Genomic DNA, 18,367 nt, shown 5'->3' with positions numbered 1-18,367 from the left:
CTGCACTTCTGGGTTGCTCCTGTCCCCGTGTTGACTAGTTCCAGCAGATCCATGACCCCCAAGACACAAGCCATGATGCTGATGAGAAGCCTGAGGCTTGGGCTTGGGGTGAAGATCACTTAGGTTATAACTGCTGGTGCCCAATAAGATCCATGATGGTGAAATAAGCAGCAAGTGAGGCCAAGAGGCTCTGAAATGGAGTATAAGAGGTGTTTGACATACTTGCACACCCGAACTTGTGCCCTGAGATTCATTCCTGCTACCCATTCAGCCAAAGAACACTGCAGTACTCTAAGCTCAACTTCCTCTTTGTAAACTGAGGACAATCACCTCAAGCTCGCAGGATTGTTCTGAGAATTAGAGATCGTGCATGTGTAAAGCCCGATCATGATGCCAGTTCAGGAAATACACTGCATGCATAAAGACACATACATATATACTTATTTATTCAGATTTAGTCAGATGTAAAGTCTTTGCAGTTGACCACCAGGGTCGGGTGTGGTGACGCCAAAGTCACAGTTTCCACCTTGGGTGAGCCGCGAATCAGGCTTATGCCGCTCAGACAGCCAGAAGGTGTTCAGTCTACAGTCCCCGTTCAGTGAGCAGCTACTGTGCGCGGGGCCCGGGCACCCGGAGGCCGGAATCGTTCCTGGTCCTCGCTCTCAGAGCGCGTCCAGGCGGGTAAGGATGGGCTGGCGACAGCAGGCGCGGGGGCAGGGGCAAGCCCAGGAGGCCGTGGCGGCAAACGGGTCCTGGCGGGGTCCCGGGCCAAGGCAGGGGGCTCTGCCAGGAGAATACGCTCAATCCGGGGGGCTGTGTAGGCGTCGCCAGGCCACGCACAAAGCCGGGCAAGGCGCATCGACACGGGGCCGCCGGCACCTCCGTAGTTCGCGGGCCCCCGCGGCGCCGCGGGACCCAGGGGTGCGCGAGCCCTGGGCCTCCCCGCGCCCCCGCGCGCCCGCCCGGGGCGGAAGGGGCGCGCCCGGGCGTGGGGCGGCCGCGAGAGCACACGGCACCTGCCCTCCATCCCTCAGTCACGACTCGGGAAGGATTCGCCTCGCCCACGCCGTCACAGGTTAATTGCATTTTTACGGCCAACAGAGGACGCGAGGGAGTGATGACTTTGTCTCTTGACAACCGTCCTTCGTGACGCTACTTTATAGTTCCGTCAGGAAAGAGGTATAAACCAACAGAAAGAAGACCCCACACGCGAGAGAATTCCCTGCCCTACCCACCCCGCCCTGTAACCCCGCCTCCTCTCCGCGGGGTCTATCTCTTTAAGAACCCGGACCTCCGTCTCGGAGGGGCGGGGAGGCGGGGCGGGGCGGGGCGGGGGGGGGGAGGAGCACGCTCCGTAGGCCGCGGCCGCTGAGTCTCAGGAGGAAGCGCTCCCGGAGCTGCGGTCTCTTTAAGGAGGCGGGGCTCTGCCCGGAGGAGGCGGGGAGGTTCCGCCCCCCGCCCGCCCCCGGATCTCCGGCTTCCGGCAACTCCGCGGGACCCGAACCTGCGCCCAGCACCTGAGGCCGGAGCCTTCCCGGGACCGGCTGGACGCCGAGCCCCTCGGCGAGGTGAGGCGGCCGGGTCTGCGGAGCCGGCCCGGAACGGAGTGGGCCCGCGATCTCCCGCCAGCCGGGATGCTGCGGCCCAGCTCCTCCCCCTAAAACACTACACCTCTGCTTCCTGGGCAGCTCTTTCCCCGACCTGCCTGGGCTCAGGGTGTCCCAGGCTTGCAGGGTCGCCCTCACTCCAGCGCCTACTAATTGCTTGGCTGTGCACAAAGCGCCTCACTTATACTCACCGTCTCATTTAATGGCCTCTGACACGTTGTGAGTCGGTACCATTATGAACCCATTTTACAGATGAGAAAACTGAGGCCCCGAGGAGCCCACAGTCCCACACCGAGGAGAAGCAGAATCGGGAATCAAACCCAGGTCTGTTTGACCCCAGAGCCTGTGCCCTTAACCACTGGCTAGGCTGGCTTGCCTTTGCTCTGCACTGTCCTCATAGCTACCTCTCAAACTCCAGCCGCCCCTTCGTCACCCTTAACACCTCCAGGCTGTGCCTGGTCCTTAACTTACGGAGTGAGTGAAACTGGATGGAACCTTTGGACCTCCCAGGGTTAGCTTCTTTATGACAGTTTTCATAATATCTGACTTTCCTCACCCCACTAAAAAAGGAGGTGAGGGAAATCAGTACCGTTTCTCACAGTGAAACAAGATTCGTTTGCGTATATTTTATTCTTGTATCCTACGAAGTTTATTTATTTTTCCTTTTTAGAACTCTGCAAATTTTCTTCTTAATAATTGGGAGAAGATCCACTGGCTGAATGGCAGCTGTAGATGACTTGCAGTTTGAAGGTACATCAGTTGGGTGCCTACCTTTTATGATCAGTATATCCACCATCACAGCGATGGGTTTTCATTGATATACTGCCATATATATCAAGGAGATTATTTCAGACATCTTGGTAAAAGAAGGTTGGCCACATCCAAGTTTTTCTCTTTGTCCACACCAGCTGTTTTTTTTTTTTTTTTTTTTTTTTTTGGTTTTTTGTTTTTGTTTTTTTGCCAAATAACCTTTCAGATTGGTAACATCGTTAATTTAATACAGTGGTTGCAAAAAATGTTTATAGAGTTACTGCATTTCCACACACATTTACTGAGCACCTGTTTTGGGCTCAGAACTTACTAGATACAGGAAATAAAAAGACAAAGGAGAAGTTTTTTCCATACCTGGAGTAGATAAAAGTGTGAAAAGGTAATTATGATGAAATGTGATCAGGTTATTCCTTCATTGAAACAGTAAGTATCTTATGAGTGTGACTATGAACCAGGCAGTTATTCTAGTTAATCAGGGATAGAAGAGAGAGGAAGACAGTTCACCCCCTTATGTAGTTTTCGGTCTAGTGGGGAGACATTAATTTGGTAAAGATCACTTAAATATGTATCCACAGACTATGAAAGTGCTGGAGGAACAGTTCATCACTCATAACCTAGAGCCTGACCTAGACTTGGGATCGACAAATACTTATTTGTCTTGTAAACACTTGGCACAGTGCTTACTATGTGTGAGGCACTGTTTTGCTTTACAAATATTAGCTCATCTAATCTTTGTGTTAGCTTTATGAAATAGTTATTTTATTCTCCCCGTTTTACCAATGAGGAAACTCAGGCACAGAAAAATAAAGTAATCTGCCTTAAAGGTCATGTAGTTAATGAGTGGTAAAGCAGGGTTTGAATCCAGACAGCTTGACGTCACAGCCAGTGCTATCTGAGGAAGAGATGGGATGTTTAAAGAAAAATCCACCCCCATCTTCAGTATACATCCAGCATCTAACCACTTCTTATCACCTGTATCTGTCCCCATGCTCAAGGTCACCATCACGTCTTGTGTGGATTATAGCCCTTACCCTCCTTCTGGTCTTCCTGCTTCCTCCCTTGCCCCCTTACAGTCTGCATTTTGCAGCCAGTAGTCCTTTAAAACTAAGTCAGATCACATCATTCCTTCAGAACCTTCCAGTGGCTCTCATCTCACTAGGTGTGAAAGCCAGACATGGTCCAGCCCTCCGCTCCCTCCAATCTCCTCTCCTGCTACTCTTGCCGTTTCTCTCTCTGCCCTTCCTGTCTGGGCCTGTCACTGCCCCTCCTAGACACTAAGTACACTCACAGCTTAGGGCTTTTGTGTCATCCTCCTGTTTGGGAATTCTTCTTCCAGATAGCCATGTAGCTTGCTCCCTCACTCTGTTCAAATCTCAGTTCATTTGAGAGGCCCTCCTTGGTCATCCTTTGTGAGTATGGTGTGAGAAAATTCTGTGTAGAGAACAGCATATGCAAAGTACCTGAGGAGGGAGGATGTTTGTTTGACTCCACCCCCACCCCTACACCCTCCCAAGTAAATTGAAGGAAGGCCAACATGCCAGAGCCCAAATGGCAAGGCAAACTAGCACAAGGTGAGGTTGGGGATGAGGCAGGAGCCAGATCACCAAGGATGTGGTAAACAATGTTAAGGCTTTGCTCTTTAGAAGAGGATGCAGGATGCTGTGGGGATCCCGGAAGGTTTACCTGAGGAAGATGGTAGTTCAGGTGAGAAAGTGGCAATCAGGACCCTTCAGGTGGAAGACATTGAGTCAAGAAACGTACAGAGGCCACACATACCATAGGACCTGCCAGCATGTAGAAGCAGAGAATGTTGGTGGAATGGAAATAAAGAACACACCAATCTTGCCCTCAAGGAGCTGAGATGGACATGAATAACTAATATGGAGCAGAAGGTGGGGACAGTCATCCTGTGAGAGGTACATGCATGCTACATGCCAATCAAACCGTGTTACCTGCCGTTTCTTAAACAAGGGACACATTTTCCATCTTCTAGTTCTTGTGTGAGATGCCATCCTCTCTCTGGCCATCCTTTTCCATTCTTCTGCCATTTATGGCATCTTCTCCAAGAAGCCTTTCCTAATCCCGTCAAATAGATGAGTTATCATCCTCCTGTGAACAACTTTGGCCTTTCCTCCCCAAAGTGACCCTCTCTTCCTCCTTCTGGCATGCCCTTCTACCTGCTGAACTACTGGTTTTTATTTTTATTTATTATTTTAAGGATTTTATTTATTTGAGAGAGAGAAAGTGAGAGAGCACAAGCAGGGGAGAGAGAGAGAGAGAGAGAGAAGCAGGCTCCCCACCGAGCAGGGAGCCCAATGTGGGGCTTGATCCCAGGATCCTGAGATCATGACCTGAGTCAAAGGGAGACACTTAACCGACTGAGGCACCCAGGTGCCCCTGAACTGTACTGTTTTTTAAATATGAGACTTAAGTGTACCTCCCTCTATCGGATACCCTCAGTTGTGGCCATCTTTTTCAATGTTAGTGCCCTGTCCAGTCAATAAGTGGTAGGTATGACAATATTTATTATTATCTCATCTTCAAAATCTGTCTGTAAGATAGATGTTATCTACGTTTTAGATACAGAAACTCAGAGATACAGCCATTTGCCAGAGATCATGGAGTGTTAGTCCTCACTTTAACAAAGGACCGTCTCACTCCAGAGCTTCATGCTGCTTTAACATTGCAGAAGGAGGCTTGACTAATTATTATACATCAGCCACCTAATTAATTTTAGTCACTCTGATTCTCTGTATAAAACTGTTTACATAGCTGAAAGACAGTAGGAGTGAGCTCAATTATCCTAGAGCCCCATCCTACTGCCAGTCATAGGATTCATGCTATGCTTATAGTTTTACTTTTTATCATTATTTCTATTTTTTAATACTTTATTTGTTTGAGAGAGAGAGAGTGCACACAAGCAGGGGGGAGGAGCAGAGGGAGAGGCAGACTCTCTGCTGAGTATGTAGCCCCCGTGCGAGGCTCCATCCCAGGACCCCAGGATCATGACCTGAGCCAAAGGCAGATGCTCAACCAGCTGAGCCACCCAGGCGTCCCTATGCTTGTAGTTTTATAATAGTGCCCTGCTGGTACTCTTATTTAATCCTGCCAAGACTCAGAGATGCTTTGAGTTTTTATTCAAGAGCAGCTAAATAAAGTTTGTTAGAATACCCGGAGATAGGAAGTCTCGATCATTGCTGGTGGATGTGAATAGTTGAGGTTCTTTTGGAAAGCAGTTTATCACTCTGGCTTAAGAGCCTTATGAATGATTTGTGCCCTTTGTCCTGGTGACTGCAGTGATAGGTGTTCATAGGTAATAAGAGCTTTTTCTATGCAAACATTTCTTACAGTGTTATTTTTATAACGAAAAGTTGGAAACACTCCAAACATCCAATTCACAGTCTCCAATTCACACTCCCTCCACCTCCTAGCTTATGGAATATTATGTAGTTATAAAAATGATTATTATAAAGACTGATATAAAATGAAAAAATCAATTTTTTATAATCTTCAGTCAACAGGGCAGGATACAAAATTGTTTATATAGTATCACATCCTAGATCAGTGTTTGGCACATTGTACGCATACAGTAAATATTTGTTGAATGAATGAATGTTCATCACTGGCATGAATCTTACAGAGTCACTATATAGAGAAATGGAAAAATACCAAAAATTATTAGTGTTTGCCTTTATGTAGTAGGACTATGAGTGATATTTATTCTGTGGTTTCTACTTTCACTTTTGACCCTATATTTTCCATTGTGATTTCATAGGACTTGTTGGAAAAAATAACTTCCATTAAATTTTTTTGAACTTGAATCAAAGAAGTGAGGTTTAGGTTGGGTATTTGCTATGGGGCAGCTACTCTGTGAAGGACTTTACTTCTAACTTTCCCCAAATTCTCTGAAAATATTGTTCTTCCCATTGGATAGATGAGAATACTGAGGCTTATAGAGGTTGAGTTACTTACTCAGGCCATTTTGTTAATAAGTGGCTGAGCCAGGAATAAAATCCAAATATGACTGCAAATTGTGTTGTCTTCATAATCCTTTTTCTAAGGCAGCTTGATTTCTAGATGAGTTTTCTTTTTTCAGAGCTTTTTGCCATTTGTATCAAATAGTCTGTAGCAAAGTCGAGGTTGTAGCAGTTTGTCTTTAAATGAAAAGTACAGCATTTCCTCTGTGAGTAAGGTCTCCAATTGCTTTCAGAATTTGGTGATGCAGCCACTTCTCCAGCAGCAAATCCAGGTGCTACTACGATACACATTGAAGGTCCTAGTGAAAGCCCGACACACCAACCAGGACTCCCAAGAGGCTCAGGGGGAGAAGAGGATGATGAGTTGCTGGGAAATGATGACTCTGACAAAACTGAGGTTTGAACTTGCCTTTAACATTGGTTTTCCTTTTAATGTTTTAAAAGCTCCTTCATGCATTTATTCACTGCCTCCTGTGTGCCACATAGAGAGCTGGGCAGTGACAGCCCAAAAGGTAGATCACATGTGGCCTCTGCCTCCAAGGGAGAGATAGGCACACAGCTGTTGTTACCTACAGGAAGTGTGCTGGTGGAAGGAATAGTGGGGTTGTGGGAGCAGAGTGGGGGTATTGTGGAGGTTGATCACTAAACTGAGTCTTGGAACAAGGGTAGGAGGCAGCCAAGGGAAGAAGGTGGAGAAGGGTGATCCAGGCAAAGGGAGCTGTTTTGGTGAAGCCAAAGAGGCTCAAAAAAACATGGTATAGGGCAGCCCCAGTGGCACAGCGGTTTGGCGCCACCTGCAGCCCAGGGTGTGATCCTGGAGACCCAGGATCGAGTCCCACGTCGGGCTCCCTGCATGGAGCCTGCTTCTCCCTCTGCCTGTCTCTCTCTCTCTGAATGAATAAATAAATAAATCTTAAAAAAAAAAAAAACATGGTATACACAGCATGTTTCCCATCTTTGCATATATTGGGAGCAAAATATAGGTGCAGACAGGAGGTGAGGCTCCAAAGCTCTGCAAGGGCTCAACCGAATGAGTAGGAATTGTATTCTAGAAGCTTCTGATGAAGCTACTGACATATTTTAGATGATATGGCCAGGTAAGTTTAAAGATAAAGGTATGGGTGACCTGTGGGGTGTAAATTGGAAGGAGATGGACTGGAGGCCAGAAGGCCAGGTAGAAGACTGTGAAGGTGGTCTAGGCTAGAAGTGATGAAGCCAAAACTAGAGTTGGACACAGGTGGTTAGGGGGTGGCTCAGGTGGCTCAGTAGGACTTGGTGGGAAACGGGTGAGGAAGAGAGAGCAAGGATTCCAGGAACACTTCTAGATTCCTGCATCTGGATGAACAGTGAATATCAGGTGGCTGGTTTTGATCACAAAGCTTTATTTCCATGTATACTGCTAGTGTGTTCCAGAAAAATAGTATTTTTGTTAATATTTTATAAATGCAGCCATGACTGTGGTACTCTAGAGGAGCACACAGTTTATAGCATTGAGTCCACAGACTCATGAAATAGTTTAGCTCTTGGGTGCCAGGTGCTCTTTGTCAGACTCCATGAAATGTCAAAATAGGTACTGAAGTTTATGCTAAATTAAATACCCTTATATGTTAGATACTGTGGCAGGAGCTTAGACCTAGGAGCCTAACTTTGAATCCTGGGTCAGCCAGTAGGAATAGCTCTGTGGTCTTGCTAAGGTACTTGGACTTCCTTATGACTGGCTTTTCTCATCTGATATAAGAAAATAGTATATTGACCATTGTCATCATTATCATTACATAGCAAATGTTTATTCTGTGCTTAATAGCTATCAGACACCATTTAAAGTTCCTTACTTGGATCATCTTATTTGATCCTCAAAACAATTCTGTATGCCAGGAACTGTTCTTATCCTCATTTTACAAAGGACAAACTTGAGGCACAAGGTTTAAATAACTTGCCTCAATATATGCAACTACTTAGAGTTCTCCAGAAAAATAGAACCAATACAGTGTGAATATAGAAAGAGGTTTGTTTATTTTTTAAAATTTTTTAAAAAGAGGGATTTATTTATTTCACACAAGTGCACACATGGGGGGAAGGGTAGAGGGAGAGAATCTTCAAGTAGACTTCTCCACCAGGGCTTGATCTCACAACCCACGAGATCATGATCTGAGATGAAACCAAAAATTGGATGCTCAGCTGACTGAGCCACCTAGGTACCTTGAGAAAGAGGTTTATTTTTTTAATTTTTAAAAAAGATTGATTTATTTTAGAGAGAGAGAGAGAGAGTGGCAGTGGGGGGAAGGGTAGAGGAAGAGAGAGAGCAGACTCTGTGCTGAGCCCAGAACCCAAAGTGGGCTCGATCCCACAACACCGAGATCATGACCTGAGCGGATACCAAGAGTTCGACACTCATCTGACTGAGCCATTCAGGTGCTCCAAAAGAGGTTTGTTTTTAAAAATTGGTTCATGTGATTGTGGATGCTTAGTGCATCCAAAATCTGATGGAAAAGGCTAGTAGGCTGAGACTCAGGAAGGAGTTTGAGTTTGAGTTAAAGACATTCTGCTGTAGACCCAGGAAGAGCTGGTATTGCAGATGAAGTCCAAAAGCAGTCTGCTAGAGAAGTCCCTCTTGCTCAGAGAGGTTGGCTTTTTGTTCTGTTCAGGCCTTCACCTGATTGGTCGTGGCCCATCCACATTATGGAAGGCAATCTGCTTTACTCAGAAAGTCCACTAATTTAAATGTATAGCTTATCCAAAAACAGCATCACAGAAACATCCAGACTAATGTCTGACCAAATATCTGGGTTCTAGGCCTAGACAAATTGACACATAAAATTAACCATCACACTGAGCAACAGCAGGCATCAAAAGTTTGAGAAATGTATTAAGGGAAAAAAAATCTTAAAATTGAAACATTCTATCCATTATCTTAATTTGTCTGGGAATTGGGAAGATGTTACCAATAGTCTATGATAGATACTTAATTCCTTGTCCTAATTTAGGGAACATGGGTCTCTAGAGTTCAATATCTTATAATACTAGAGTTTGAAAGAACCTTCAGTTTCCTCTGTCTCAGCTTCCCTCCCAAGATATTAATGCTGTTTGTGATATGTCAGAAAGGCAACACTTGAATACCTCCAGAAGAGGTCTATTCATTACCATGGAAAGCAGCCAGTGCCACTATTGGACAATTTTAATTATGGAAAAGTTTTCCATCTTTATTTATTTATTTATTTATTTATTTAAGATTTTATTTATTTATTCATGAGAAACACATAGAGAGAGGCAGAGACATAGGCAGAGGGAGAAGCAGGCTCCCTATGGGGAGCCCGATGCGGGACTTGATCTCAGGACCCCAGAATCATGACCTGAGCCAAAGGCAGACACTCAACCATTGAGCTATCCAGGTGCCCCAAAAGTTTTCCTTTTAAAGAACAAAAAATATCTCCTCATAGCACCTTCCCTTGTCCTGCAGAGCTCCTCACAGGCCATCTGTGCCTTTTGCTGTATGAATCCTTATGAAAGATCTGAAGTGGCAATCACAGTACCTGGCAAGGGGCTTACATTCTGCTATTTAGCTGTACTGTTGGGATAGATATGTGCTCCTTCTAAATTGGAATTTTGTGGGGGTTTTTTGTCAGAGCAGTATATCTTAAGTTTTAAGTATGTGAGAATAAATCAGTAGATCAGATTTTTAGGAATTCAGTGGTGATAGTAGTAAGAATCTTGAGGAGGTTGGGTAGTAAAAGATAGACTGCCTTCTGTATGTACATGTTTGTGTGTGTATATATGCATATATATATATATATATGTTATATACCTGATACCTATTATATATAACTGAGCTAATCCTTTCTATAATCCTTTGAGGTGGATCTTGTTCACTGTACTTTTTTAGAGAACCCAGTCTAGTGATTTGACAAGTCTCTCCCTGGTGGACAGACCAGGAATTGAAACCTTTGGGTGTGACTTCAAAACGGATGCTTGTTTTCTATCAGGCTGTTGGGCAGGGCTATTGCAAAGTGGATGATGAATGCAGAAGAGCTCCAAATCAATACATCTTGATTTCCCATTAGATCAGTTCCTAGTGTCTGCATGGCTGATGTAAGAAAACTGCTTCTGTGTTCATTTTATTTGATTTTACCTCTGACAGTTACTTGCTGGACAGAAGAAAAGCTCCCCCTTCTGGACATTTGAATACTATCAAACATTCTTTGATGTAGACACTTACCAGGTTTGTAAACCAGTTTCACCTTTCTTTTCACATGTAATGGAGACTTGTGTCTTTAATGGTTAAACAATCACATAACATGAAAGCTTTTGTATACTGGTTATGGTCTTAGAAAAGTAAAAGGTTATTGGCATTTGAAAATACTCTCACTATAAAGATTGTAATAACAGAGTTTCAATTTTGCAGTATTTGAATTTATTAAACTGTACAGAAATCTTCAATAGACTTATTGCTGTGTTATTTTCTAGGTCTTTGACAGAATAAAAGGGTCTCTTTTGCCCATACCAGGAAAAAACTTTGTGAGGCTGTATATCCGCAGCAATCCAGATCTTTATGGTATGTATAGCACTGTTTTGATTCTTTACCGTGCACCTGTTGAATTCAGGTGAGCATGCCGGTTGCCTGAAAAGTCAGGGAAGTGCACTGTTGGAGGGGCATGCAACATTTTATTCAACTCTTTTGAGCGTCAGTAACAACCTTTGCAAAAAACTTTGGGGAAAATGCAATTCTGTGTTATATAAATGCTGTGGTTACAAGTAGTATGTCCATTTGAAGGTCTTCAAATGACACTACAAACTTGAGATGAGTTAAATAAAGTAAAATTAAATAAAGTAAGCTCTGCCTTCCGATGAGCTGGCTCTCCTTGGGATTCAGCCAGCAGCACTGGAAGTCTGTAAGAGGGAAGGGTAGGGGCATGACTGGCATCCTTGACCTCCCTGCTGTCTGAGAAAAAGTCAGAGTCCATCCAGCATTCCTGAGAGAAAGGGCTCCCACAGCTGTGGACTTCCATGTTTGAAGGGAGAAGAGAGCCAACAGCTCCAGATGCTTTCTGTGTGCAGGTGCTCTGCATACATGGTCACGTTTAATTCTTGCAGCAACCTTTTGGGTAGCTATTATTATCTCCATTTCTCAAATGAGGTAGCCATGAGGCTCAGTGAGTGATATGTATGCTTAATCCTAAATAATATTAGAGTGATATGTTACGTATTTTGTACCTATGTTAATTATAAGAGGAGAAAGAATTCATGAGGATCTACTGTGTCAGTGACTGCATACCCTGTTCAGTCCTTACACCGAGACATTTTTTCCTGTGAGGAAACCGTGGCTGAGAGGTATCAAACTAAAAAGGTAGAACTAGAACTAGTTTAGTGTTACATAAAACCCATCTTTATTCTATTTGCCTGGTGATTTTAAGTTACATGACCTTTTTATCAACTGGCATGGATGTCCAATATCTGGAACCACTGAAAGCAGAACTGCTGTGGAGGAGGCTGAGGAGAGGCTCCTTCCGAATAGTTTCTGTCTCTGGCTGCACCCAAAGCTCCAGCAAGATGTTGGTGCAGTGCCTGGAGCACCAGGGAACATTGTGTGCAAAGCAATGCACATGGCCCATGTCTCTTATCTGAATGTTGCCAAAGTGGTTTCTCTTCCTAGCTCTCTCATTCATTCTTCTGAGATCTTGAGAGACAGGTTGTGTATCTGAGTGATCTGTGTTGTCAGTGCCTGGCAGAGGCCTGGCACAGAGTAAGCATGCTAGCAATTTTTGAGCACCTTATTTTATGCTATAGACAAGATTTAAAGATAAAGTCATAGTCTCCACCCCCAGGAAGAGAGAAAGGAGAGAACTAACATCTGCTGAGTGCCTCACCAGCAAGAGCTCAGCCCTGTGTTACTGTTTTATTTCCCACACTCTGAGGTAGCCTTGTCTTACAAAAGAAAAAATGGAATTTTGGAGAGGATAGCTTGCCCATAGTCACAGAATTAACAATGAAAACAACACCAGCAAACATACGCAGTGTTTACTACGTACCAGTATTGTTGGTGAAGAATCTGTAATAACTCACTTCATCCTCATAGCAACCCCAACATTATAAGGTAGGTACTCTTATTATCCCCATTGTATGGATGAAGACACTGAGTCACGAGAGGTTAAGTATCTTGACTAAGATCATATAGCCAGTAAGTGGCTGAGCTCAGCTCATAACCTATATTCTTCATCATTCTGCTCTGCTGCCTCTCATGGCAAAGCCAGGATTTGAACCCAAAGCTTGCTTGTTTCCACAACACTATTAGCTTCATGAGCTTATAGACATGGTTAAAAAAAAAAAAGGAGATACTATATAAGTAAAGTGTTTGATAGCAGAGAGAACTGGGCATTGGAGGGGGAGGTGGGAGAGAGGCAGGTGGTCAGGAAAAAGATGACAGAAGTGCCAATCTGTAGAATTGGAAGTAGAGATCAATGAATTTGACTACATGTAAACTAAAATATAAATTTTCTACACCACAAAATAAACCATAGCAAAGGGAAAGAAACCCAGAGATAATATTTGCAATTCTTATTAGCAACAAGAGAGGAAAAGCAATAATATGTTTAGAATTCCTACCAATTATAAGAATAAAACCAATGATAAGTTCTGGGGGGAAATGAGCAATTCACAGAAAAGGAAACCCAAATGGCCAACAAATATATGAAAAGATGCTTTAGCCCCACCGATAATCAGGAAAATAAAAACAAAATAAGATATCATATTATATTCATCATTTTAGCTAACATGTACAAATCGGCTTGTCTTCATTTAATTAATTAAACAAATACTGAGCACTCAGCTATTTTAGGCATTGGAGATACAGCAGTGAGACAAACAGACAAAAATCCTTGTTTTAAGGTAGTTTAGAATCTACTGAGTTTAACAATAAACAAAGTAAGTCAAATACATATGCTAGTGACAAATGCCAAGGTGAAAAATTTAAAGGACAGGAAATGTTTGGGTGGGTGGGTGGATTTGAAATTAAAAAAAAAAGGGTGGGGGGAGATCCCTGGGTGGCTCAGCAGTTTGGCGCCTGCCTTTGGCCCAGGGCGTGATCCTGGGGTCTCGGGATCGAGTCCCACATTGGGCTCCCGGGATGGAGCCTGCTTATCCCTCTGCCTGTGTCTCTGCCCCTCTTTCTCTCTCTCTCTATGTCTATCATGAATAAATAGATAAAATCTTTTTTAAAAATTAAAAAAAAAGTAAGTGGTGAATTTAACTGTAAAGGCCTGAAGGAAGTGGCAGCAGTCCATGTGGATATCTAAGGGGAAGGCATCTGAGGCAGTGAGCACAGCAAGCACACAGCCTCTGAGGCAGGACCTTGCTTAGTGTGTGCTCTGAGAACAGCAGAGACTAGCGTGACCGGGCCAGAGGAAAGAAGGGGACCTAGCAGATGAGGTCAGAGAGAAGATGTCGGGGAGCAAGTTGTGTGGAGTCTTGGTCACAATGAGGACTTCAGCTTTTACTTGAGTGTGAAGCCATTTGAGGGTTTGTGGCATACTCTTAAATCAGATCTTCAGAAACATGGATATCAAGAGTTGTCAAGAATGTGCACAGTAATGGAAACTTTTGTATGCCTGGTGGGGATGTGAGTGGTACAGGACTGGGAGCCCTTCGAAGAGACTCGTACCCTGACACTTAGCAGTTCCACTCCGATGTGTATGGTCTTCAAGAAACTCGCCAATATGAAAGAAGACAAAGGAGAACATTATTCGCTGCAGCAGCAGTGCTTGTAATAGCAAATATTTAGGAGCCACCAAATATCAGCAGGAGAAGAGAGAAGTGAATTGTGGTGTGTTTACACACAGAATCTGTAGTTTTTAAGAAGGAATAGGAGGTCGAAGCATCAATGTGGGTAGATCTCAGAACAAAGATGAATGAAAAAAAAGTACGTTGTAAAAAAATGCATGAGTAGTATGACCCCATTAGAAAGATTTGAAAAAGTAGCATGATGGGTATGTCAGTGTTAGTTTCATCCTTCTTTGTGCTTTCCTGTATGTTAGAAATATTTTATTTTTTTTACTTATTTTTATTAGATACAGAGAAAGAGAGAGGCAGAGACACAGGCAGAGGGAGAAGCAAGCTCCATGCAAGGAGCCCAATGTGGGACTTGATCCCAGGACTCCAGGATCACGTCCTGGGCTTAAGGCGGTGGTGCTAAACCGCTGAGCCACCGGGGCTGCCCTAGAAATATTTTATAATATAAAAATGCATATTGCAGACTAAATTAAGGCTCCTTGCCACCCCATCCCATAATATAAGTAGGAATTTGGCAGAAAGTAGGAAGAGAAAAGGCATATAAAGCAACCCGGCAGGGATCCCTGGGTGGCGCAACGGTTTGGCGCCTGCCTTTGGCCCAGGGCGCGATCCTGGAGACCCGGGATCGAATCCCACATCGGGCTCCCAGTGCATGGAGCCTGCTTCTCCCTCTGCCTGTGTGTCTGCCTCTCTCTCTCTCTTTCTCTCTCTCTCTCTCTCTCTGTGACTATCATAAATAAATAAAAAATCTCAAAAAAATAAATAAATAAATAAAGCAACCCGGCAGACCCTGAGATGAGCGGGTGGTTGTGTGTCTCTGGAATTTGACCTTCCTGTGTGCCGGCAGGCACAGGACACAGCGACTGTATCTGTTGTGCATCATGGTGTCCACAGCACCTGGCCCAGGGTCTAGAGGATAGTGGGTTCTTGCAAGCAGTGGTCAATAGGATATGATATTCTCTGCTTTTTAGTTATAGGAAATGTAATACTTTGGCCACTTGTCATATGCTTGGATGGTCCCAGCCCATTGACAACACATGGTCAGTTTTGTTCATTTTTTCAGCAGAGCTTTGGGAGATTTTTTTTTTTTTTGGGAGATTTTTTAATTGTCAAATTGTAGGAGGTTTTTTGGTCTGGGTTTGTTTGCTACAGTTTTTGTATGGTTGGTACTCAGAATAATACAGTGAACAAGATTTAGTCTGGTACCAGAGAGGTTGTGGGCTAGTGAGTCAGCACCAATTTATTGAAAGCCACTGCTGGTGACTCTCTGGAGCATCCCAGTCAAATCCTTGTGCTCCTTTTCCCTTCCTTCAGGAACCAGCCTGTCTTTGAGAAGTGCTGACCCATTTCTGCCAGGCATGTCCCACGACACAGTAATTTTCTGAATTTTGTGACATGTCGAGCTTTCTGTAGTTATTCTCAAAGGTGTTGTGAAATATTGGTGAAGTTGAAAAATTCATAAGATTCATTAGAAATCTCTTAATTGAAGAAAAAAGAAATCTCTCAATGGAAAAATTCTATTTGTTCTATGTAGTGCTTTTCCTAGGTAGGGAGAAACAAGGGTGGCATTCATGAAATAAGTAAAAATAGTGAAAGGGATTTGCAGAGCACGGTTTGCTCATTCACTCAGTGGGATATTTGATAACCACTAAAAAAAAGAATAAGGTTATTTTTATGAATAGCTATAGTAGAATCACTAAGATATATTAAAGTAGGGGAACCCTGGGTGGCTCAGCGGTTTAGCGCCTGCCTTTGGCCCACGGTGTGCTGCTGGCATTCCCAGATCGAGTCCCACGACGGACTCCCTGCATGGGGCCTGCTTCTCCCTCTGCCTGTGTCTCTGCTTGTGTCTCTGCCTCTCTCTCTCATGAAAAAATAAATAAAATCTTAAAAAAAAAATAAAATAAAATAAGATATATTAAAGTGAAAATAGTAAAGTACATGTGTGTATGTTATTTGTATAAACACACACAAAATATGCAATTGTTTATAGGTATATAGAAATCTCTGGCAGGATTCACCAGAAACTGGGGATGGTGGCGAGCTCTGGGGTGAAGAAATGCATAGAGCCAGGGAATAGAGAGAGAGGAATGTTTATTTTTCTCTGTATTCCCTTTCGTGCCTTTTGAACATTGAGCTATGTGCCTGTATTACTTTTTCATTAAAAAAAAAAAGGCTTAAGCACACATTACATGCACACACACAACCATGATGATCCAGTAGATTAAACTAACTCTTCCCTAAAGTGCTCTGCTTGCCCTGCTCTTTCATTTAGACTGCAAAAGGACCTGCCTGATTTCTTTTTCTCTGGCATTAATTACCATTTGGCACTTAGATAAGGGAAGTAACCTTTGCTTCCTGTATTCTGGTGGTGCAGATTTCACAAAATGTTCATGATCTTCTGGATGATCCTCTAATAAAAGAAGCTATAAACAAATTAGTGTCTTTATTCACCTAATTGTAGAAGGTGTTTTGGCCTTTTCATTCAGTCTTCCCCATCTTCAATGCACCTAATTGCTGAGTTGTGTGTTTGACCTTTTAAAAAAGGAAATTCCCATTAAATGAGTATTGATTGCATCGAAAATTCATTTTCCCTTGCTTACATGAATAGGGCAAGGGAGATAAGAAATTATTCTCTAAGAGTCTATAAGCTGGTGCTTCATTTTCTTGACTGAATTTTCTGGTTTTCTCTGCAGGCCCCTTTTGGATATGCGCCACACTGGTCTTTGCCATAGCAATTAGTGGGAATCTTTCCAACTTCTTAATCCATCTGGGAGAGAAGACATACCATTATGTGCCCGAATTCCGAAAAGGTTGGTGAATAGCTTGACTCATTTGGAATGCTTTCAATTTGTAACCATGAGTGCCTTTTACTGAGCTCCTGGGCTTGTGTCTCTAGGTGCTTCAGCCCCTGCTTTTTGTATTTAAGGATTCAAATATACTTACCATCTCAGAATTACCACCCATTTATATAAATCTGCATAATCCTTTTTTTTATTGTGGCAAAATACACATACCATAAAATTTGCTGTTTTAACTCTTTTATATAATTCAGTAGCATTGAGTACATGCCCAGTACTGTGAATCCACATATCTTTCAGAAGGCTGTAAGGCAAGGCCAAATAGCAATTGGAATTTATCCAAAGAAAAATGTGCAAAGTAAGTAAAAAGCAGTGTGCATGAAAGTCTCCATTGTAGCATTATTTGTATTATCCAGATGTTGGAAACAAGAGGGGCATTGTTATTTAAGTCACGGTGACTCAACTAGCTGGGTCTGTAGCCACTAATTATGAAGCACTTAGAACAATATGGAAAACTGATCATCCACAATTATGCCTGTGCTGTTAGCAACTTTGTTAAAGAGAAGTCTGTAAATGGTCAGGGTCTGGAAGGGAGAATGTAGAAATGAGTTTGTCCTAATGATGGGCTTGTGGATGACATTGTTTTAAAACTTCCTGTCTTGTGGCAGTATTGGATAATTATGCAAACCAACAGCTTTTTAAGGGACTTGCAGATGACAGCCACCCAAAATGAGGAATTTTGGCTTTGTGGGAGATTGATGTGGGCCACTTCCCCGGTTTTCTCTCTCCCTCCCCCTACCCCTCCTGACTACCTGCTGTCCTATTGAGAGACTGTGGAGAGAAGGTCCAAGAGCATAGTCTCTGGAACCAGCTCACTGGCTTCAAGTTCCAGGTCTACCACTCATTAGCTTCTACTTGTTGGCCAAGTGATTTAATCTCTCTTGGCCCCAGATTCCTTATCAGTGAAATAAATAATCATACCTATATTATTGAGCTATTGTGAGAATAAAGAGTTGATGTGTGTAAAGAGGTTGGAATGATGCCTTATACAAAAAAGAGTTCATACACATGCACATATATGTGTGTATAGGGAGATATATAGTTACCTGCATGTGTGTGTATGTGTCTCCATGTACCCTTCCTTCTATCCTCCATGCCCATTCTCATGGAGTCAGACCTGGATTTAGTTACAGCCTCATTTGTCAAATGACTCCGGTTTGAGTTTAACTCAATAAATGTTATTCATGAGCTATAGACCCTGCCTTCAAGTTGTTCAATGGTTATGTAAAGAAAGACAGGTAAATGAGTGTTGATGTAAATGGTATTTATTAATTTCTGTATCAGATGTATATGTAGGTATATTGACAGAGAAGAAGGAGTCAATGACCCTGTCTGAAGGTCTGGAAGCTCAGGCGGGGGTTTTATCTTTTCT

At 43.3% G+C, this 18,367-nt stretch overlaps 1 protein-coding gene across 3 annotated transcripts in view; it reads left to right on the top strand.

Annotated features, from left to right (window-relative positions):
- The first annotated feature begins 658 nt into the window (after positions 1-658).
- The window catches only part of YIPF1 (Yip1 domain family member 1), a 36,975-nt gene continuing 19,266 nt past the window's right edge, over positions 659-18,367 (top strand). Inside the window, exons 1-7 of one of the 3 annotated variants that reach the window (XM_072820299.1) lie at positions 659-681; positions 1,860-1,931; positions 2,278-2,357; positions 6,589-6,752; positions 10,491-10,571; positions 10,817-10,904; positions 16,831-16,947. In XM_072820299.1, the coding sequence (XP_072676400.1) occupies positions 2,327-2,357; positions 6,589-6,752; positions 10,491-10,571; positions 10,817-10,904; positions 16,831-16,947 (481 nt within the window). In that variant the 5' untranslated portion in view covers positions 659-681; positions 1,860-1,931; positions 2,278-2,326. Of the gene's footprint in view, positions 682-1,418; positions 1,569-1,859; positions 1,932-2,277; positions 2,358-6,588; positions 6,753-10,490; positions 10,572-10,816; positions 10,905-16,830; positions 16,948-18,367 lie in introns of those variants that run through there. The other 2 variants (XM_072820297.1, XM_072820298.1) reach the window with 2 other exon arrangements.

The sequence above is a fragment of the Canis lupus genome, chromosome 3 (assembly GCF_048164855.1).
Source record: "Canis lupus baileyi chromosome 3, mCanLup2.hap1, whole genome shotgun sequence".
NCBI classification, from domain to species: domain Eukaryota; kingdom Metazoa; phylum Chordata; class Mammalia; order Carnivora; family Canidae; genus Canis; species Canis lupus.
The sequence above is the reverse complement of the archived record's forward strand: the minus strand, read 5'-3'. Positions and strand labels throughout refer to the sequence as shown.